The sequence below is a fragment of the Cebus imitator genome, unplaced genomic scaffold, assembly GCF_001604975.1.
Source record: "Cebus imitator isolate Cc_AM_T3 unplaced genomic scaffold, Cebus_imitator-1.0 Scaffold237, whole genome shotgun sequence".
Classification (NCBI taxonomy): domain Eukaryota; kingdom Metazoa; phylum Chordata; class Mammalia; order Primates; family Cebidae; genus Cebus; species Cebus imitator.
In genome coordinates this window covers 301,340-324,695 of record NW_016107552.1, presented here as the reverse complement: position 1 = coordinate 324,695, position 23,356 = coordinate 301,340, and the positions used below count along the sequence as shown (strand labels likewise).

Below are 23,356 nucleotides of genomic sequence, written 5' to 3'. Positions count from 1 at the left end.
GTGATCCACCCGCCTCGGCCTCCCAAATTGCTGGGGTTACAGGCTTGAGCCACCGCGCCCGGCCTACATATAGGTTTTTAAAGAGCATGTGGCTTATTGCCATCATCTGTCAGTCTGCTGCTTAATTATTTAGTTCACTTACATTTATAATGATTACTGATATTTTTCTTTTGTCTTATTAATTTTTATAGGAACATAGATGTATATATTTATGGGGTATGTGAGATGTTTTGATATAGGCATGCAATGCATAATAATGACATCATTATTAGAATGGGGTATCATCCCCTCATGCATTTATCCTTTGTGTTACAAACAATCCAGTTATACTTTTAGTTATTTGGAAATGTACAATTAAATTATTTCATCATATAGTTGTCCTTTTAGATGGTTTTTGTTGTTCCTTCCCTTTTCTATTCCTTTACATCAACCAGGGATTTCCAGAGTTAATCTGTTTCTCGTCTGCTAACTAGTTTGGAAGTATAACCCTCTACTTCCATTTCTGTGTGTGTGACTACACATAGGTAACTTACTCTAAAAATAATCTCCAATTTTTTCACAAACTTATAGCACTTTAACTCCCTTGTTTTACATTTGGCTAGTATTTTTACTGTTATCCAAAGGCAAGATTTGTGTTGATGTATTCGCATTTACCCAGTTCTTCACTATTCCTTCATGCTTCTCACACTGTTGCCATTTTTGCATATAGAAGTGTCGTCCTTCTTTCTGAACTTCCTTGGAAGTTTCTTTTGATGATGTAGGGAGCTGGTGGTGATGGACTCTGTGTTTGTCTAAATACGTATTCAACTGTAGAACTTTCTGGCCCTCCAATCATGAGTAGCGTCTAAATCACCCCCCACCAACAGTGCCCCCAGACCCGACACATGTGGGACAGCTCTGCCGGGCGCAGTCGTGCTCTGCCTGGGGGATGTGAGGCTGTGGAGAGACGGGGATAAACTACAGAGATACGTGCTCAGTAATGACACACGGCCGCTCCGTATACTGCAGAGAAACCCAGACAGTGTGGAAAGTGTATAAAAAGTGATCCAGATACAGCAGTTAAAACCGAGGGAACTCATGCTTTAATAGACACTGAAATCACAAAGGAGGAAGGCCAAGTGCCTTAGCAATCTCAATAAAAATATGAAGTTCTTTTTACATGGTAAATTTCATAATATAAAAAGTTTAATGTTGTCTGGAAACTGTGTAATTTACAAAAAAAGTCCACGTAGGCCAAAGATGGCTAACACTGCATATAAGGAACGTGAATGCCAGTGGGGAAGGTGTCTGAAGAGGGGAGGGGCCACGGGTGTCCTGATAAGGAACAACTTTGAAGGATCTGGCACAAACAAGGACCCAGTTCACAAACCACAGTTACACTCATTTAGATAGAACAGCAGAACAGGTGAGGAAAATTAGACAGTTTCCACTTGTTGCCTGCTTACTGAAAGCAAACCAAATTATTGCATGGCATTTTTCCAACCTGAACTGAAACGATCAAGGCTACAGTTCTTCTTGTGGGTCTGCAAGTGTGTGTGGCTGGGAGGTGGCGGGATCAACAGGGGCCAGGAACTTGCTGCAACGGTCTGCAACGGTCACGTACTGGAGAGCCACTGGGGTGGAGACGGCAGGATCAGGACAGCGTGGGTGGCGCATTCATCTCCAGCTAAAACCCAGCAAGTCTCAGTGTGGACCGTGAATTTAAAACAATAGGATGGAGGTGAAAACTATTTTTCATTTTGTGCTGCACATCAGTGTGGATCAAAATGTAAGTTTTAGTAGCAAATTTTCTCTTGGTATTTTGACTTAATTAAGAAATCATCAGATTAGTTGAGTCATTTACTGGAGAGAATTAAGAAAGCTTTGACTCCCTTGCTCTGTGGTCCTGCTGAGTTTTCTAAGAGAGGGGAGTTGTACTGCTTATTGTCATTGTATTTACATCTGATGGAGTAGCAGAGGGTGGGACATGCCAGTTTCCTGAGCTAAAAGGAAATATATGCAATGCTTTCTACAAATGGCAAGCAAAACATTGTTTTATAAATATTACCCACATCCATGGACTCCTCCCAAATGGGACAGAGAGCCAAGGGCTATGCAGGAGGCATTAGCTTCCATCCACATGGCCCTCACATACCCTGGGCTCCCCGGATGCCAGTCAGTCTATCCACTACCTGACTGCTCCTCCTAGACTGGAGAAACAAAATGCTAATCCATTTTCTGTCATCTATACCAGGAGTCAGCAGACTTCTTTAAAGGCCAGGTATTGGCTGGGTGCAATGAGACGGGCGGATCATCTGAGGTTGGAGTTCGAGACCAGCCTGGCCAATGTGGTGAAACCCCATCTCTACTAAAAATACAAAAATTAGCTGGGCATGGTAGTGGGCGCCTGTAATCCCAGCTACTGGGGAAGCTGAGGCAGGAGAATCGCTTGAACCCAGGAGGCAGAGGTTGCAGTGAGCCAAGATCGCACCATTGCACTCCAGCCTGGGTGGCAGAGTAAGACTCCATCTCGGGAAAAAAAAAAAAAAAAGGCCAGGTATTAAATGTTTTATGCTGTGTGGGCCAAAGGCAAAATCAAGAATATTATCTAAGTACTTATATAACCCTTTAAAAAGTTAACTTAGCTCATGGCTGTGAAAAACTAGACCACTGACCTGAGTTGGCCTGTGGGTCATAGTTGCTGAGCTACATGAAGAAATCTTGATGAATTATACTGTTTCCCTTCATTCTAAGTGCATCCTTTTTTCAGTGTAGCCTGAAACATTCACTTTGAGTTTATGATTTTTACATCCATTATAATCATAGGAACACCAAGACTGACAGTGACATAAAGCGGTGGTGACTCTAGTGATCTCTAAACTGGTCTATCATTTTATCACGTTTGCTTTCCCCTCCTTGAAACTTACACCTAAGACAGAATAAAATCACGTAAACCATTTAGCTCTTCAATACGAAACCTAAAATAACAGTGTACATGGGACTAAAACCAGGTTAGGGTCCATGAGTCCTCCTAGCTGGCTTGATAACCACAGGCAGCAGTAGGGTGGTGGGGGTGTTTGCTAGAGGGGGGCAAATAGGGCTGTACCCTTCCCCTCACGGAAGGAGAGCACAGACCCCAGAGCTTTACTCCAGGGATCCTTGGCACTTGGGAAAGAGACCGTGAGAGATTTGCTAAGAGAGGGACAGCCTAACCATCTGCATATGGATTTAGAAACTTGAGGTTTACTTTTCATTGTTAGGAACCTGATTTTGCTCTCTAATGCACAGTGCTATAAATTTGGTCTTCACTTGCTACACTGGTACTTTTATTACCATTCTTTCCCTTACTAATGTAAAGAAACCCGCATAATCTCTGGCTTCTTTATAAAGTACTTTGCTTTCAAAGTGTTGGGATCAGGGCTAGAATGTGACATGCTTTTTGTTGGCTTTTGTCAACATGGCTGTTGGTTAAATTAAAAATCCCTCGGATGGAGCACAGGAGAAGAACACAGATTGGATAAATATTATCCTTTCTTCTTTTCAGAGAAGTACACTGCGGAACAGGTGAAACTGTCAGTGTATGCTCAGAAGCTGAGATCCCACCCAAGGGTAAAACCCCCACCTGGGGATCCTGAGGTCAGCACCCCTGCCAGGCCCAGTGGCTGACCACCTTCACTATGAACCCCACAGTGAGGCAGGTAGGATTTGAATTTTAGAATTACCTCAAAGATCCTTATCTCAGTTCTCCAGCTAAACTCAGTACTAATAGGACTTTGAGCATCTCCTTTATTAAAATAAATTAATGGTTACCCCTAACTAGGTGAGTCCCTTGTCCTGCCTCAAGCTGGCAACAATCTAAGTTACTGTCAGAGCTGTAGGAAAAGTCCACCTTCACTTTCTAAGGTACATCTCTCTCTCTCCTCAGTTGGCCGTAAATCCAGGCATACATCCCAGCAAAAGGTCCTGCTACTTAGGATGTGGACCCGCAGCTTCAGCTGTCTGGGAGGGGCCGGTTCCTCAGACAGCAGGAGCGCAGGAGGCTGGCCAGGGCCAAGGCAAGGGGCTAGGGGCAGCTCACAGAGGCAGGTGCTGGGGTTGCGGGGACCTGGCAATGGATTTAGACAGAAGACATCTCAGGGACCTGGAGTTGGGAGAGTAAAATTCAGCAGCTAATAAAAGGGAATAGGAGCTGGAAGGCAGGATTCTGGTTAAATCTAAGTTAACCATGGATTTTTTTTTCTTTTTTCTCTTTTTGCTTATAAGGAAACTGAATCATTTCAACCTTTCCTTCCAAACTTGACAATTACTTACTGATGACTATTCAAAATTTGACATTTTAAAAAACTTTTTGAGCTTTTAAAAATAATAGCTATAAATGCAAAGTACTATTGATAATAAAACCAAGTTGTTTATCCATGTACAAAAAAGGTCAGTAATGTTTTAAAAGCACAAAGTTGCATTTTAAATCACAATTGCATAGTTCTAAAATGCCTGGATAAGAGTCACATAATTTTTTTTATGAAAATTCACGTTTGGTTGACAGCGAGACCCAACGGACATTTACAGAGCAGAGTTCAGAATGGAAGCGCTGTTTCAATGTGAATTATTGCATTGTTGCTGAGATATTACACTATCATGAGACCAAAATTGCTACAACTTAATTACAAATCATTGGCATTTTAAAAACCATTATTCTGTTTTTGGCTAATATAACACTTTCCTGTAGAATTCAACTTAGAGAAATTTCATACCTCCCACCCCCAACCAGCACCTGAAAGCCTTAGAAAAAGCTCTATTTGTATTTCTGTGTATAAAAGGTATATACCTCCTAGCAAAATATGTGCTCCCTTTCCTCTCCCCACCCAAGAACCAAGACCATTTTTGTACAAAATACTGGTGAAGAATCATATCACAGATGAGAAGCAGGGAGTTCGAAGGTAGACAAACATTTGGTGAAGCGTGGAGGAAATTCCACCAGCCTCTTGGACCAGCCCCACAGAAGTCCCGGCTTTTGGTGAATGTGGTCCAGAGGCCCAGAAAAGCCACCAGTGCGTGTGGCAGCCTTTGGACGTGGTAGTGCCTCTTGCCCGGAGAGCACAGCTTCGTGAAGGTGCTGGTGGCTGCGGGGGGGCTGCACTCAGACAGGGAACGGCTGCAGCAAATGCCAGGCCCCGTCTGCGGGCTGCTCAGAGTCAGTGCGTATAAAAGATGCTTTAGCATTTGGAAGAAGGGAAAAATCTTCCTGGGGACAGGAACTTGTAGCCATTTCCAGAAGGAAGTCTCAAAGGGCGCATGGGGGCCGTGGCAGGAGGGCCAGCGGGCAACGGCAGCTCGCCCAGCGCGGTGGTCTCAGTGCGCCAGTGTCCATTGGGAGGGGCTTTCGGTGGAGCTCCGTCATGCTGCTGCAGGGACAGTTCCTTCAGTTCAAGCTTATCCACCCCCTCCTCCTTGTTGTGCCGTGGTGACAAATTCAACAGACTGAGGACATCTCTTTTGGAAGTCATGGTGCCAGGGGCCCCCCGGAGGGTCTTCAGTGGCCCCGTGGAGTGCTGGGGTGTGCTCTGCCAGAACATCTTCAGGTTATGGACAGCCTGCACCTTTTCATCAATGGCTGCCATTTTCAGCTTGTCAATGTCGGGAGCGTCCGCCGGACTGGAGCGAGCGGATCCAGCTGAGGAATAGGAGAGAGCTGGGGAGGGTGCACTGCCGGCAGGAGACTGGTGGCCAGAGCTTGGGGACATGTTCCTTGGCGATTTGGAAATATGAGCGCTGTAAGGAGAGCTGGGGTACTTCAGTTTAAAGAGAGGCTGGTCCAGCTGGGACGTCTGCGAGTCGGAGCCCGGCGATGGCCGGCCACTGTGCTGGCTCGGGCTGTCTTTGATGGACGTCTCCGAGGTGGTGGGGCTGCTATATCCGGAACTCACCTTGGGCAGGGAGGAGCTCCGCGCTGGGGGCTTTGGTTTAACCGTGACAGGTGATGGCTGACTCTTCTGATGGGAGAGAACGGGCCTACTGAACGCGCTGGTTTCTGACGCTCTGAAGACAGCGGCGCTGCTGGGCGCCTGAACGCCGTCTTCAGGGTTATTACTCTTGCTCACCTGGCCGCCACTCCTCTGAAGACGCTCCACCGCAATGAGATGACTCTGTGTCTCCTCTAGAATTTTCTGGGCTAACTCTTGTGGATCAAGTTTTGGGTTGCTTTCTTCTTGGGATTTCACGGTACTGTCCGTTTCTGTGCTGGACTGGTCTGATTCTCCTGTATCTGAACTTGCTAGTTTTCCCACCTTTTGGAAGGGTGAGTTGGGGCTGGGAATCAGAGTCATTTTCACTGGAGAATTTGGAGTGCTGATGCTCCCTTTGGAGCTCACGGAGACTCTCACACCTCCGGCTGCCCCAGCTCGGGGGTGTTTGTGGTCTGGTGAGAAGCGTGTCTCTTGGTTTTCTTGGTAGGTTGCCAAGGGCTCGTTACTGATGATGGAAAACCCTTCATATTCTTCCTCATCTTTGTTGCCTGCAGGGCGGGTCTGGGGAGGCAGCTGGCTGCGAGGCAGGGTGGATCTCTGCAGGTAAGCGTTCTTGGACCGGTCATGGTCCTGCCTTCCCGGGCCTCCACCCTCTGATCCACCCTCAGGTTTGGAGACAAAGCTCATGGAGGAGGCAATGGAGCTCAGACTGTACACAGAGATGGCGTCTGAGGCAATGCTGTCTGCACCAGTGGGAGAGAAGGGGGGGTGCTGGTAGCCCAAGGGTAGGGCGTTGGAAACAGACTGAGCAGAAGCCAGAGACTCCAGGGAGGAGGAGCTGTCGAGGCTAAGGCGCTTGGGTAGCTCAGTGGAATCTAAGCACAAAACACAAGGGCCCAAAGGGCAGTTAGAATTCTGGATCACTTTGATTTTTCTCTCAAAATTACAACATCCTTATATGCATAGAAGCTAGCAAAGAATTATACAAGAACTACTCATATACACTACTTGAATTAATCTTACAATCCTCAAAAATATGGTCCTGTTAGAAAAAGTAAATCTAACATAGGTACAAAAGTCACTCTAGGAGAGTTCACAGCCACACACACCCTGGACTGCCACCACCACGGCCCATGTCTACTCTGCTCCCTGTCGCATGCAGCGGGACCCTGTATCCGCCCTCCTCTGAGCAGGGCTCCCTCCTCCGTGCTCCTGGGGCCTGTGAGCCGTCTGTGGTATCTCCTGCCCTCCTTTCCAGCTCCCTCCCACAAGTCCCTCTGGCATCGTCTACACTCGCTGTCCACACTACCTCTCCCCTACCCTCTCAACCTACTCCACTCAGGTTTTTGTCCCTATCATTTTCATAAAGGTCATCAATGAGGTCCATACTGCCAAATCCAGAGTCCACTGCTCAGTTCTGCAGTGGGACACCCTGCCCTCACTATCCCTCCTCTACAGCGCCCTTCTCATCACTCTGAAGCCTGGAATGCCAAAGGACACCATCCTCTCCCCTCCGCCCTGCATGCACCCCGGGTGATGCCATGCGCGTTTCTATCTTCATGCTGACCTCTCCCTGAACTCCAGACTCACATAGCAGCTGCCTGCATGGGTGTCTAATGGATACCCCAAACCGAAGGTCTCCCCGATGGAACTCAAGCCCGTTGCTCCTGCCATTGCCCTGACCTCAGCAGAGGGCGACCATTTTGGCAGTTCTTCCAAAAAAACAGGATACCACTCTGACCCGTTCTGTGACGACCTTTAGCAGCCCCTGTCGGCTCTGCCTGCAAACCATAACCGCCTTCCAAGCCAGCATCCGTGGGCTGGGTGTCTCCTCAGGGCCAGAAAATCTCCTCCCAGGCCCACATGACCTGGGTGTCTGCTCCTGGCACGCCTGTCAGCGCGTTCCCATCTGCTCCGCCGCTGCCCTCCCACTTTCCAGTCCCGTGCCCTGCTTGAGCACTTGCCAGCACCGCGTACGCTCCAGGTTCCGTGAGAGCTGGGAGCTTTGTTTACCGCTCCTGAACAGTCCCTAACTGTTCCCTAACATACACAAAAAATGCTGATTCACTTTTCTTCCGCTTCCCAAAATGTACGTGCTGATGTCGGCCCCCGGGGAGAATGTGGCAGGCTCTTACCAAACAGAGACAGCAGGGACTGGAGCGCAAAGTGCACGGTCCGTCGGTTGGCTTGCTTTCCGGTTTTCAGGATTACTTCCTCCTGACCAACTTCACAGAGATCAAAACCTAGAGGAACACAGCATATAAGCATCTGCTTCCTTCGGGAAGATTCCAGATCTTGAACATGAGCGCCATAGGGCTGCTTGTACAACTTCACGGAATGCCTGCAAGGCCCTTCAGGAAGCATCCGGGCCTGGGGCTTCCCCTGTCTCCATGAAGGTCAGTCCTGTGGAAGACAGTGGGGGCCGGGCTGCCCCACCCAGAACATCCACTCCACGCAGCCCCTGACTGGCATGGGTATGGCTCTCATCTGTCCCTTCACTGAGCACTAGGGACCAGAACTGAGTAAGGCTCACTCACATGATTTTTCCATTTTTTCACAGAAGTACAGTATATGTAAAGGCTGTCCAGGACAAAAACTGGCCACTCCATTCAGCATTGAGAGCAATATTTAAAGCTGGTACACGGTAAGGTGAAGTTTCTCAAGGGCAAAGACAATGCCTTCATGCATGTTCAGTGTCTGCCCCCGTGGGCTTTGAAATGAGCGCTCTCTGACAATGGGAAATCTGCAGGGACTTCTCTGCCTCTGCCAAAGCCCAGAGGTGCTGCTCCCTGATTGTAAGTAGAAGACTCTAATGAGACTCAGAGCAGGTACAACACAGGGTCTGGAGCTTCTTGAGCAAGAGGCTGGCTAACAAGCTGTGGGCACAGCACTTTAACACATTAAGAGACACAGGGACACTAGCAAGTATGTCACCCTGGGGAGAAGCCAAGCACAGATGCTATGGCCACAGATGGGGATATGGCTTGGCTCTGTGTCCCCACCCAAATCTTATCTCAAATTGTAATCCCTGGGTATGAGGGAGGGGCCTGGTGGGAGGTGATTGGATCGTCCTCATGATAGTGAGGGCGTTCTCATGAGATCTGGTTGTTTGGTAAGTGTCTGGCATTTTCCCTGTGCGCTCTCTTCTGCCACCTTGTGAAGAAGGTGCCTGCTTCTCCTTCGCCTTCCGCCATGATTGTAAGTTTCCTGAGGCCTCCCAGCAATGCAGAACTGTGAGTCAACTGAACCTTATTTCTTTATAAATTACCCAGTCTCATGTGATATTTTTATAGCATTGTGAGAACAGACTAATACAGACGGGGACCACAAAGCAAGAATTTAGGGCCTGGAGAGTCTTGAGCATGGAAAGTCTTCACTCAGCGTCCCTCGTCCCTGAGCTCCCCTTGAAACACTGCGAAGGGCTGGATACCTACAAGAGCACACCCTTCCCTCTCTCGTCTAGCCAGCCAGCCAGCCTTTGTACTTGTACTTGGGGATTCGGAGACTATCATTCCCGTAGGAATTTAGGTTCAGTAGAGGAACATTCTGGTTGTTATGGGACATTTTCCTCTCTGAATTTGAAAGTAAACAGTCTCTGAAAGCAACAGGAAGACTTGCTCAGGCTCGGAGAACTCCACATTAAAAACAAATAATAAATAGTATCAATGTAAAGTTTCCATTAGAAACCTTGACTTTTACTAAAATGATTGAAGTCTCTGGCAGCCCATGCTGGGTTGTGAAGCTGTGTGCTTACTGCTGAGCACTGGAAAGGGGCAACTCTTGGAGCCTTAGAGCCCTAGGAGTGAGCCAGCCACCTCTCCCCACATGACAGGCCTGCCGGACACCGTTCTCCTCTCCCAGCTTTACGTCAAAAGGCTGTAAAGGTTGCCGACACATGCACACCAGTTCACCCCTTGAGTATCAACAGCACTTGGAAAATACAGAGAATAACTGAAACATCAACTAAAGTCCCCCGTAATCCTAACACCAAAGACAGCTATGTTCAGATTTTTTGGTTTTCCTTCTGTACTATTGTTGATATATCTGGCAAAGGACCTCAAAAGCAGGGAGTGTGCAGAGGAGGAAGGCTGGCTCCACCACCCCCACACCTAAGGGAGGCTCAGGCCCCATGAGGAAGAGAGCTTTTCCTTTATAAAGTAAGGTCTTGGCCAGTCACATTGGCTCACGCCTGTTATCCCAGCACTTTGGGAGGCCTAGGTAAGCAGATCACTTGAGCTCAGGAGATGGAGACTAGCCTGGGTAACATGGCAAACCCCTGCGTCTACAAAATGAACAAATATTAGCTGGGCGTGGGTGGTGCATGCCTGAAGTCCGAGCTATTTGGGAGGCTGAGGTGGGAGGATCACTTGAGTCTGGGAGGCGGAGATTGCACCATGCCACTGTACTCCAGCACCCCAGCCAGGGTGATAGAGCAAGACTCTGTCTCCAAAAAAAAAAGAAGGCAAGGCTGTAGCTGCGTCTTGCTGACTGACTCACTGTGGCAATGCCCCCAAGACTTGCCCTTCAGCTTCTCACAGAAGTGATGAGAAGCATCCCGGGTGGGAATCTGGCCCTTCTCAGTCCAGCCTCCATCTGCTGCTGACTACATAGAAATTTACTACGTTTACATCAGGAAAATGATGCTTTAAACCCACAGAAGAAAAGCATGTAGGCCAGGAGTGGTGGCGTACGCCTGAATCCCAGCACTTTGGGAGGATGCATGAGAGGGTTGCTTGGAGTTCAAGACCAGCCTGGGCAACATGGTGAAACCCCATCTCTACAAAAAAGCTTAGAAAAAAATAAAAAATCAAGTAATGCAACCTGTAAAGGATGCCAAGCTTCTAATCCAGAGGATTCAGAACCCCTGTGAGGCCCTGTAGCTCCCTGCTTTACCTTCACAATAAACGATGTGTCTGAAAACATGGAGCAGACATGGAGCTGGCCTTGAGTTGAGGTGCACAAAACAGGTCAGACAGTGGGGCCCTGAGCGGGAAGAAGCGTTTTTAAGGATTCTCTGTCCGGCCATGTCTGACAGTTCGTCCATGTAACAGTAAGGTCAGACGGTGTCATCTTCTCAAGGCTGTCCACTTCTCTCAGTTTAAAATCCAAAGGCCTTCCCTGGCCTCCGAGCCCACAGATCTGCCCTGCCCTCTGCCCCCTTCGTGGCTGTTCGCTCAGCCTGGCACTTTCTCCCGCAAACGCCCCAGTCTCTGTGGGCCTGCCCTGGCCCCTGCCCCCACCCATCGGCTTCTGCCTGCCGAGGTGCTTCCTAAGGCGTCCCTTAGACACCGTATTGGTTTGATTGTGTTCTCCCACTACAGTGTACTCTAGGATGGCAGGAATTTAGTCTTTCGCTCGCTGCTGCATCTCCAGTGCCTGGAACATTGCCTGGCACATAACAGGTGTTCCAAAGAAAGCTGTGGAGTGAATGGTTCCCAAGCTAGTCACTGGGCCCCTAAGTGGGGCAGGAGAGGAGCAGCTCACAGCCTCTTGTGTTCTATCAACAGATGCACTATTAGAGGCACACAACAGTATGTCAGGAGCCATGTCTGCATGTTACAAATGGTAAGAGAAAGGGAAATCAAGTGTCCTGCACTGACTGAGGCCCCTGCTGTATGCAGTCCCAGGTGCCCACGGTCACTCAGAGGTGGTTTTAATAGTACTGTTTTCCTGCCAGTTTTGAGCACCCACTGACAGAGGACAATACTGAAACTATTATCACCTTACGACTCTAATTTTGGTTTTCTTTAGCTCCTAATCACACTTGACCTCCCATAATACTAGAGTCTAGCAGATTCATATTAAGGTAATGGGCACAATTGAGAGAGATGAAATCACTGTGCAGGGGAAATGGCACAAAGCCATTTGTCCCATTTGGGAGTCCTGCTAACCCACTAGAATCTGAGTTCACTTTTTTTTTGGAAGGAAAAAAAGAGTCTCATTCTGTCACCCAGGCTGGACAGTGGAGCTCACTGCAGTTTCAAACTCTCAGGCTCAAGAGATCCTCCTGTCTGAGCCCTCCTGAGGAGCTGGGACTACACGAATGTACACCATGCCAGGCTAATTTTTTTTTTTTTTTTATTATTGTAGAGATGGGGTCTCCCTATGTTGCCCAGGCTAGATTCAAATTCCTGGCTTCAAGTGATCCTCCCCACTCAGCCTCCCAAAGCGCTAGGATTACAGGCATGAGCCACTGTACCCAGCCTGCGTTAACTTTTAAAATAATATTTCAGAAGACACTGAGATACTTTGCCTGGTAGAAACCAGCAGGAAAAACAGAGACTTAAAAAATTGAATTAAAGAACCCATTAAGTCAAGGATGCTTGGCCTACCTAGAGCTGCCAGGAACTCGTGGCATCCCGGGAGCCGCCACAGCTGGACGCTGATGGAGACCTGAATGGGAGCTGATGCCAAGTCCTGCTCCTTCTCGCCAGCCTGGAGCTGAACCAGCACCTGGTGGAGCTGAGGAAGGGAAGACAACGTGAGCACCCTGTGTCTCCTTCCCCGCCACCCCGCCTCAGGACTCAACCCATTATTCTCATGTCACCTGTCACTGGCATCGCTAATGACCCTCTCACGGGTGTGTAGCATTTGAAATTCCTTTTCAGGTGCTGTCATACCTACTGTCCTCTGTGGGAAGCTCATGGGCAGTGGGGCAAGAGGCGTGTGGCCTGCCGGGGCCGGGGCCCAGGCCTGGTTCTACCTCGAGCCTCAGATGAGAGGCCGTGGAGACTCAAAGGGATGAGTTAGGGGACCAGCCACCTCCCTCGTAAGTCATCTGCAGAACCTTGAGGTGGATGGCCAAGAGGAACCTGGTTACATCTTAGAGCCTCGGAGCTCAGGGACTAACCCACATGGCCCACTCAAGTGTCCGTTTCCTTTCAGATCTCGGGGTCTGTGACTTCTCCTCAGGGGTCTGTGTGTGGGTTTACAGAGTGTCACTCAGAGCTTGTTCTGCCCCTGCTGTTCTGGTGGACCTTAAGGGGTCAAATCAAGGACACAAGAAGGGTGGAGCAGGAAGAGGGGAGCCAGAGCAGAGGAGGGGACAGGCCGCCGGAGCCAGTGGCAGTGGGCGCCAGCCTGGAGCGCCACAGCCCGCGTGGCTCCGTTAGACAGCACGTGCACCCTGAGCTCAGAGACTGCCCAGGGAGACTTGGGGGTGGGCGGGTGGAGGGGCTCACCTGACGACAGTTGCTACTTAAAGTAGTACTCACCATTCCAACCATATTTTTAACAGCCTTCGGCCAGCAGATTATAAGAAAAAGAAAGAAAAAGAGAGAGAGAAGAGAGTTTAGACTCAAGCACAGGCTGTTATGCAACACGAGCTGATCACTGTTTAGGAAGCGCCACACCAGGCCCGCGGCTCTGACCGGGAGGGGAGAGGAGCAAGAGTCAGCAAGGGACACACAGGAGAACGGACAGCCACACCCAGGCCAGCCACGTGTGGGTCCAGGGGCTCAGGGGCAGCGTCAGCCAGGCCTCCCTCCCCAGCCAGTAGAGGCTCAGGAGGGAAAGAGCGCAGTGGGCATTTGTAGCCGGCTCAAGAAACCAAAGTCCCTGGTTCCCGAGTGACCCAGGAAAGGTCCACCAGCCACCACGGCTGGGGGCAGCTGCGGGACACGTCCCTAGGGCCCCACAGCATATCAGGCAGAAAGCCCCTGTGCTCACATCAAAAGCAAGAAATTAAGCAACTGGCTCTTTTGGCCTCAGCGTAGCCCTGCAAATGGAATACAGTTCTGGCTTTCAGATTCTGTAGAACCAGACCTCTAGAGCGCCTGGGTTCAGGATGCTTTAATATGCAATGTTCTGGAAGTGTCTTCCTGATGCTGTTCAAGAAGCAGGCATAACACACTTATTACAAAATGAGCAGGGACTCAGCCAAGGGGACAGGTCACTGTTGGTTCTGAGTTCCAAATCCAGGTGGAAACAGCCCCAGGTGAAAGGAAGCTCCAGACAGCACTCAGAGTTTCAGAGGCTAATACTGGATGGAGTGGCTTTATTTCTCTATAGAAATATTTCTGCTTAAGTGAAATTTGCTAGCAAATATCTCTAATGACAATGTATATTACTTTTTCAAATTGTGACACTCCAATATGGCCAGAAAAGCAGCTCTGTGCTCTTCAAGGGCTGCTCCACCCTCCAGAAGTGCTCCCACAGCTGTCCCCCTGGAGCTTGGCCCAGCCTCTCACTGGCCAGAGTGGACTGCTACAGCATAGGTACTGAGAAGCTCCCAGGCCAAGCTGCAGAGGACCTACATGATGCTAAGAATCAGAACCCCCGAACTCCTGAACTAGATCTCTATTTTCCTGAAAGGAAACGCATCTGCTAGGCAGTATCTTGCATTAGAGTTCCCTGCTTCGCCTCGGTGACTGTCTTGTTTCAGGCATGGTAAGACCTTTGATTAAAGTAAAGTATGGGAGCACCTGCACCCGTCTTGGCGGGCTGGCCCACACCTGGTAGCTGGGGGAGAGTGGCTGTAACACTTGTCAATCTGCCGAAAAGGTGGTGAGGAGGGCAAGGTTTAGGAGACCACTACATGGAGATTTCAGGAAATGCCCCGAGACCACAGGTGACAGGGGCCCCAGAAGCATCCTCTGAAGGCTGTTGATGCTCTGGGCTCAGCACCCCGTGAGAACACTATGCAAGCCTGTCCCTCTGTGCCCCTCTGAGTCAGGCACCCAGCTTTACCATGGGGTTGGCTGCACAGCTTCATCAGGGCCACAGATGCCCATGACAATGCCAATAGCGGCCAGTGTCTGCCAGCACAACCGGCTGTCATCCCAGTAAGGGGCAGTGCTGCTGGCATGGATGCACTGCCTTCATAGATGGAAACAGCAGGTAAACAGCACTTGTCAGAGAGGGCTATTCTCTTTCCCAGCCCTCACCTTCTCCTTCAAATCACAAAGGCTGACTACATTAACTTACAGGTTCCTATTTAAGCCAAGTTGCTCTGCCTTTTCAAATCAGCATGGGGCTCCGGCCTTGCCTCAGCCCTCCAGGCTTGACTTACCCGGCTGATGAGCTGCTCGCCCGTCTCCGAGGCAGTGATGAGTTTGCAAAGGGCCTGGAGGGCAGGATTGGGCAGACCTAAACCAAGAAAAGAGGGAAGAAGTTAGAAGGGCCTCTGCACCCACAGACTGCCACCTTCCCAGGGGAAAGAACCCTAAATCTTTTGCATTGGTGGCATTTTTCAGAAGCTCAGCACAGCTGGACTTGTGTGTCTGTGTATGACTTGGAAAAGGACAGCGTGGTCTCCCAGGAAGGCGGGTGGAAGTGGGGCGAGTCCTGACCCTGCCACAGTTCTAGGCATGGCCACACTCCCAGGACCCAGGCAGCACCACACCAAGTCAGGCACCTAGCTTCACCCGGGGGTTGGCCACACAGCGTCATCACCACAGCTGCAGATGACAATGGCAAAAGTGGCCAGTGTCTGCCAGCACGACCTCCCGTCATCCCGGGAAGAGGCAGCAGCAGCTGGGCACACATGCCTGCCATCACAGATGGAAACGGCAGGTCAATGGCCCTTGTTTCCTCCAGGTATGGAGAAGCTCGTGTCTGGGGCACCCTCCTGCTCCTAGCTGAGACCCAGCATCCTCATGAATGTGGGGCCCAGGGTCACCAACTGTTCCACCTGCTGTTAGGCCTGCCGCCCCAGCCCTGCGCCCACAGCTCACCCAGCAGGGACTGGATGGTGCTGCTGCACTGCTGGAGCCGGTCGCCCGGGTCAGAGGTTGGGAAGAAGACAGCTGCTGGCAGGCCACTGGCCGGGGGGTCCAGCCGGAAGCCCACAGCAGTGAGGAGGGCCTGCCAGCCAGGGATGCCGCCCACTTTGTTCTCCACGCTCTGCTGGGACGTGTACATGGCGTTGCGCTGCCCATTCTGGATGCGCTGCAGGGACTTCTCCACCTGGGGGGGAGTTGGGGGTGAGTCAGAGACCTGGGCCAGCCTCAGTTTCTGCCCATGTGGCTTGGAGGGTACACAAAGCCCCAGGAGTGAAGCAAGCTGACTGCTGCAACCCCACTTAGCCCCCGTGGCCAGGCCTGAGGATATGACACTGGGGCACTGGCCAGGTCTCTTGCAAGGGAGGGTACGGAAGGGAAGGACTTTACAGTCGGAGCCCTCGAAGGCTGGTACAACAGGAGGATTCTGTCCCTCCCCTAAACCACCCCTTCCACACACTCCATAGAGAGTAAAGCAGTGTCTCAACACACAGGCCAGGGGCCTGCCTCAAACCATTTAATGGCTCCTGCCCACTAGGATAAACCCTCGGGCCCTTCAGTACCCTCCCTCACTGCCACAGCCCCGCCCCATCATGGGGTCTTGGCTGGCAATGCCCTTCTTCCCTGTTCCTCCCACTCAGCCTTGGTCCCTCCACACTGGTCTCTGCAGCCTATAGGTCCCTCCACTGGGAAGTGCCCTCCTGTCATCCAGGGCCTGAACAGGTGCCTGGCACTTCTACACTGAAGTCACCCAAGTCACTGCTGCATGAATTACATGAGTGTTTCAACGGTAGTGCAAAACAGTAGTTCAGGGCCTCAAGGTTAAGTGGGGGCAGCTGAGGGGTGCGGAGGCTCATGCCTGTAATCCCAGCACTTTGGGAACCCAAGACTGGCAGATCACTTGAGCCCAGGAGTTCAAGACCAGCCTGAGCAACGTAGCGAGACCCCAACTCTGCCCCCCAAAAGAACCACAGCAAAAAAGTGCAAACAGCTTTCGTCAGGCCTCCCTGGGTAGGCGTCTCTCTGGTGGAAACACCTCTCCACTCTAGGATGTTGAATGCCCTGTGAGGCACATGTGCCCTCACTGGAGGGGCATGAGTGGTCCAAGGTGTCACTTAAGACTTTTTAAGTGAGTAAACACTGGGATGCTGGGGCTCGGCGTCCCAGACAGGAGGAAACGAGCCTGCCTGGGAGGACAGACGATCCACCCTGGCAGGGGGCCCTCCAACACACACTGTACAGTGGGTCAGGAGTATCCAGGAGGAGTTAGAAGGTAGGGACTGGGGAACTTGAGATAGTGCCAAGGAAGGGAAAACCCTTCAATGTGCCTGAGGTGCCTCAAGGCCATGTGGGGCAGCTAGAGGCCTGGCCTGGGAGGAGGTGGCCTAATGGGTAGAGAGGGCAGTTCCATTACCCCAAAAAAAGCAGTGTGCAGTGGCGGCAAGGATGCAGGGACTTTGGGGGTCACAGGGACCTGAGAACTGAAAGGTTCCATGCAGTTTCCAGACACCGGGAACAGTGAAGAGGGCTTCCCATCACCCTGAGTGTGGGCCATCTCGAACCTGGCCTGAGCGCTGGGGGCTTGCTGGGCACAGTGTTCATATATTGATGGCTTTCAGGCCTGAGGAGACCCCAAACTTAAGAAATGTGTGTGTGATGTGCTCGCTTCGGCAGCACATATACTAAAATTGGAAAGAAATGTGTGTGTGCATGGAGAGCTACCATGCCCAGGGCCAGGTGCCAGGGGTCTAAGGGCCCTCCTGTTCAGGCCCAACCCATGGGCAAGAAGTCTGCACAGCCCAGAAGACATGCTCGTTCCCAGGCCTGCGTGGATGCTGCCCCGGGTCCTCCATCTTAACCATGGACAGAGCCAGGCTGTGCAGCACCAGCCTGGAAGGAGGCCCTGGGGTCTGTGGCAGGTTTGGAAGGAGTTTGGCTGTGGCATAGCTGTTAACCCACGCTGCGTGGGCCCAAAGCTGGCACTGGGCTAGGAAGAGATGGGGTGGGCCGGGGCTGGTCTTTCTGGCCCAGCACTCTAAATGATTTGAAATGGCTGTCCAGGATGTTACCGAGGTAGGAGGATGAAACGAGTTTTACGTCACTGTTTGACTCACTTCAGGACTTTTACACATGTAGACGAGGGCCCTCCATTTGTGCCCTCACCTGGGCTCCACAGATGTTGGGGCAGGCTGGTCAAGGGCATGATCAGACTTGGACTCATTAGGGGCAGACTGGCGTCATCTGATGGTAAAATAGTATCTCTCCACTTCGGACTCTACTGTGCACCAAGTGCTCACATTTTCTTAAATCCTCACAACCTTGAGATGTTAAACTTTTATCCCCCTTCCAGATGGGAACATTGAGGCTCAGAGAGACAAAGTGACTTGCCCAAAGCCACATGGCCTAGAAGCAGCTTAGGGTGTGGGTCACTATCGTTGGCTGCCCTTCCCCCAGGGCCCCAGTGAGTACCGCTAAGCCACCTGTATGGCACCACACACTGTGCCTACTACTCAGGCCAGTGGGCTCATCCCAGGGACGTCCACGGAAGCACCCTGGGGATGCTGCCCACTTTATGCTTTGTTGGGACGAGGGTCTCCCAAGCAGGCTCAACCCAGGGACACCCTGGACATGGCCCCAGTCACGATGCCCTCTCCATCTGCTCACATCCCAATGTAAGGAAACCTTGCGTTCCCCTTCTGGTCCAGCCCGGCCCTCTTACCAGGTGCAGCAGCACTCGCAGGGCGTCCCGCGCGCGCTCCGGGTGCTGCAGGATCTCTGTGAGAGCCTGGCCAATGAGCGATGAGGGGCTGTTCAGCTTAACGTCACTCCCGATGAGCATGAACCCTGCGGAGAGCATGGGAGGGCACTTCAGCAGGGTGGCTGGAGACCCCCAGCCCCACCTGGCTTCAAGGGCTCACTTACGCCTCACAGTTAACCCAGCAGAAAGAGCAAGTGGCTCACAGGCTGGACTACAGCATCTGACTCCTGGGCGGTGATGTGGGCACCCTTTGGTCCACTTTTTTTTTTTTTTTTTTTTGAATACAGTCTCACTCTGTCACCAGGCTGGAGTTCAGTGGCACAATCTTGGCTCACTGCAACCTCCGCCGCCTCCTCCTGCATTCAAGTAATTCTCCTGCCTCAGCCTACTGAGTAGCTGGGACTACAGGCGCATACCACCACACCCAGATAATTTTTGTATTTTAGTCGAGATGGGGTTTCACCATGTTGGCCAGGATGGTCTCGATGTCTTGACCTCGTGATCAGCCCACCTCAGCCTCCCAAAGTGCTGGGATTACAGGTGTGGGCCACCACACCTGGCCTGTCTCCTTCCTTTTAAGAATCAATATTGTTTAGCTGTTCAGGTAAGTGGGGCCTGCTGTTTTGCAGAAAGGAGTCAAGTGGGAAGTGTAGTGGGGAAACCTGCCTTATTTTCTCTGAAATTCATCTATGTCTATCTCTAGGCCTGTAGGAGGGAACATGCCAGGGCAGGGAGGTACGCTCCCGTCCTCCTCAGGGCCACGGGGAGGCAGGAGTGACTACTCCAGTTCTAAACCAGCAAACTCAGCTCGCCTGGGAAAGACCAGCCGGGCCAAGGAGCACCGCATCCCGCCTGCTCCTTTCCACACACACTTCCAAAACGGAGCTTGGGGGAGCAGGTTCCTCAAGCTCACGGGCAACTTCAGGACCAACCTGCACTAAATGGTGTAGGAAATGGATTTTCTAAGAGAACAAGCTGATTTGTTTTTGTTTTTGAGATGGAGTTTTGCTCTTGTTGCCCAGGTGGGAGTGCAGTGGCGTGATCTGGGCTCTCACTGCAAGCTCCGCCTCCCTGGTTCAAGTGATTCTCCTGCCTCAGCCTCCCAAGAAGCTGGGATTACAGGCACCCGCCACCACGCCCAGCTAATTTTTGTATTTATTTTTAGTGGAGATGGGGTTTTACCATGTTGGTCAGGCTGGTCCCAAACACCTGACCTCCCAAAGTGCTGGGATTACAGGTGTGAGCCACCATGCCCAGCCTGAGAATGACCTATTTTTAAAGGTAAGAGGAGAGCATCACTAAAAATTGTTTCATCCAGAACAAAGTTGTGACTTATATTACGTATCAACAAAACTAAACCAAGACCTTTTTCAAAATTCCATGCCCGTAAGCACACTGGGAAGACCTGTAGACAGGAAAGGGGCCAGGTTCCCACAAGCCCTGTAGTAGGTTCTGTGGGGCCCAAAGCCCCTTCTGACTGCCAGGAGCATGTAGCACAGGACTTGTACGGCAAGGGCACTAATGGAAACCACAGGGCTCACCTCTCCTTTCTGTGTAAGGGAACAGGCCCAGAGTGTGGTTTGCACTCTGTGAGTCTTGGCCTGGCAGGCTCTCCGGCATAGCAGAGCCCTCTGAGTGACTGCTATGGGCACCTTCCCACAGGGACCCCAGGGGAAGCACGTTGTTGCCTGGAGCTGAAAGGCAGCTCTGTACACCGGAGGGGTACCTCCCTTCCCACACCCTTGTGACCGGAAGTCACAGGAACATTCTCTCTTCACTCCCTAGACCCTCCGGCACCCTCTGCACGCAGGCTCCCTAAGAACATGTATTCCAGAACACGCAGGGCCTGAAGCTTCACAAGATACTCAGTACACCTCTTACAGATCCTCCCAAATGTGCACCGGGTGGGGTCCTCAGCACCACCATCATCCCCTTGTTACCTCTGAGGACACAACTGCAGGGGTAAATAACCTATCTCAGGGCACACTGCCAGGACAGAGAGCTACATCCATCCTGAGTCTCTTTACCGCACGCGCCTTTCTACGGTCATGGTTTAAATGAGGTGCTATGGAATGGGTCATCCAGTGTACCCTGACATCTGGAGGGGTTTTACATTCATACTTTCATAGCAAATGGTTTTGTTGCTTCCTGGTCCAAAGATGATCTTAATACTAGGAAAAACTCATTTGGCAGAAGCAAGACTTGGCACACAGGCTGTCTCCCTCACTCTTCCACGGCTGTCCTTGTCCTGCCCTCCCCAACCCCACTTTCAGAATGAAATCGGAGGACTATGGGGACTGAGCCCCAGGCCTTGACAGGCACCCACAGCCGGCCGAGCTCCCACCTGCCCAGTTGGAGGGGTGCGAGAAGGCCTTGCTGCTCTGCACCACCTTCATGGCCTCCCCCAGGGCAGCGCTGGCTTTCAGGCCATTCAGCAGCGATGAGTAGAAGGCATGGATGAACATCTTGGAAGCAGCCACTGGCGCAGGCCACAGAGACACAAGGACACACTGAGTGCCGGCAGCCAGGAAGGCCCTTGTCAGCGCAATGACCCCGTCAGCTGTGACTTTGCTGTTGGACTCCTGGGAGGAGCCAAGCACCACCAGCTTCACGGGCAGCTGCAGGTCCAGGACGTCGGCGGCTGTGAGCAGCAGCTCCTGCAAGGGCGGGCAGTCTGAGATGCTCTCTCCATCACTGGCATCATCCTGCACCCGCAGGGACTCAGGGATCGTGTAGGGGTGGCCGAAGGAGCTCTTGCTGCTGGCAGGGTTGCCGTCCATGCTGGGCGTGAGGACCAAGGCCGACAGCTTCCAGGAGATGTGGGTGGCAAAGTGGACACACTCAGCCTGGGTCAGGGCGCTCATGACTCTCTCCTTGGTGGCCACACTGCCCACTAGGGGCTGGCAGCCCAGCAGCTCAGACACCATGTAGGCCTCTTCCTCGGCTGATGGCATGGGCCCCCACAGCCACCTGTCCATCACGGCCGATGGGAGCTTGGGATTGCCGATGACAGCCGCCATGGATGTGGAGCTGGAGTATGTGGGCGGGTTCTTCCGTAAGTGAGACTAGGAGGGGAGGGGACAAAGCAGACCACACGTCAGAACGGCCAGGCTGCCCAGCAGTGGTCAGCCGAGTACAGGGGTGACCAGCTCTCTGCTGGTCGAGCTTGGATCCACCTGCTTCCCCAGTCACCTCACTCACTCTTCTTTTTGACACAGGTGCCTAACTTACTGAGAATCACGCCTGCCATGATGAGCTCTTGACAATCAGGACTGGATGGTAGGAGTCCTGAGAGGGCTGCAGGAGGAGGCCCCGGCATGGCAGAGTGGACAGAGGCCGTGGAACCCGGGACAGCCAGCCTGCTCCACAATCCTCATTCCCACAGACCTCTCTGTGTGGCTCCTAAGAGGAAGCCCAGTCCTGGTGAGTCAGGGGCCTTGAGAAGTGATTCTGTTTAAATGGTGCAAACAAGCAAGCAAGTCCTGGGGAGAGAGGGCTAAACGTAGTCCTCTAAGAAGCTCTGTATACTGACAAAATTCTAGTTCCCTTCCGCCTTATATGCTGCAAAGTAAACAGTATCACTGAATGAGAAAATCAACATAAACAAGCCCAGTCACATCTGTCTGAATTTCCACTGTGATGACTTTTGATACTTCTTGGGAAACATTAAGTATGAAGTATGAACATTAAGTATGAAGTATTTCAAAATAACTTTTTAGTGCCTCTGCTTGGTGATTCCTTAAACTCTGGGTAAGAGAAACACCAGGTGCCTGGAGGAGATGGCCTCTTCCAGGTCTCTGGTTAAGCTACAACCAGCTAGCTAGCTGGCTGGCTGTTGTCATCAAAATAAAAGCTTTCCAAAGATGGTGGCATCTGATACCCAGAGTGCTATCAGCTGGCGCCATGGGCCGCTGGGTGGTGGCAGCGTTGAGAATCCCAGAAGGAAGCTCACTTCCTATCCGAGATTCACAGAGTCAGCCACGGAAACTTGAGAAACCTGGAGAAAATAATTTCTTTCACTTTGAACTGATTGTCTACTTCACGAGAAAAGTGTTACCCAGCTACAAAAATGGTCAAAATTCAGATCTACAAATACCTTCAGGCAGAAACTGACCCCACTTAGGCCATGCCAATGAGCGAATCATCAAAGCCGCCAAGACAGGCCCTGTGGGGACCACCCATGCACAGCGCCCAGCCCCGGTTCCTAACCCTGCCTGCGCTTTCCACCACTGTGAAGAGGCCCATCTGACTAGACCCACCCGGCCTGCCATGGGGCACTGGGGGCAGATGGGGTCTGAGGGCTCTAAGAGCAACTGGCAGCTCGAGGGCATCTGGAAGTTGGAGGACGGAGCAAGGCAGACCCTGTGGTAATGACAGTCCTGCAGCTGGGCAGGCAGGGATGCTGCAAGCGGAATGCCAGGCAGGTGCCGGGCCCTGTGGGACTGGAGGGCTCAGAGGGAAGCCCGGGTTTTGGGATCTGAGAGCTTGGAGAAGGGGAAGAAGATTAAAGGTTGGCTCCAAAGTTTCTAATCAGGTGGGTAGAGCCAAGGGTGGCTGTGGGGTGAGACCCATAACTCAGGGTGGCCCACTCACTGTTACTCTCTTGATTTTGGGGTGTTTCTTTCTGTGTCCCCACTTGTCCCCTGAAAGCCACCTGACTTGTTTTCAGTTCCATCGGCCTGTCGGGCTGTTTTCCACTCAACTCCACACTTGCTTGTCTGCCCTCCCTGCCTGGGTCCCGGCCAGCAGTCAGCTAGAGGGCCAGGTGAACTGGGTGGCTCTGCTATGCCCACTGGGCACTGTGTGGGTGGGAGGTGACCAGTCCCCTCAGGTGCTCAGTCAGGCCTCAAGCCTGGCTGTGTGCCTCAAAGCAGCTCAGGACCCTGATGTCACAGCGAAGAAACTTAGAAATGACACAAATTGTGGCTTCTCGAGGT

General features: G+C 51.6%; 1 protein-coding gene across 1 annotated transcript in view; it reads right to left on the bottom strand.

Annotated features, from left to right (window-relative positions):
- Window positions 1-3,437: 3,437 nt before the first annotated feature.
- Window positions 3,438-23,356, bottom strand: part of TTC28 (tetratricopeptide repeat domain 28) — a gene marked incomplete at its 5' end in the record, with an annotated part of 309,931 nt that continues 290,012 nt past the window's right edge. Inside the window, 8 exons of the mRNA XM_017498029.2 lie at window positions 3,438-6,817; window positions 8,078-8,185; window positions 12,275-12,404; window positions 13,157-13,180; window positions 14,953-15,029; window positions 15,617-15,848; window positions 18,381-18,505; window positions 20,764-21,484. Of these exons, the coding sequence (XP_017353518.2) occupies window positions 5,193-6,817; window positions 8,078-8,185; window positions 12,275-12,404; window positions 13,157-13,180; window positions 14,953-15,029; window positions 15,617-15,848; window positions 18,381-18,505; window positions 20,764-21,484 (3,042 nt within the window). The remainder of the gene's footprint in view (window positions 6,818-8,077; window positions 8,186-12,274; window positions 12,405-13,156; window positions 13,181-14,952; window positions 15,030-15,616; window positions 15,849-18,380; window positions 18,506-20,763; window positions 21,485-23,356) is intronic.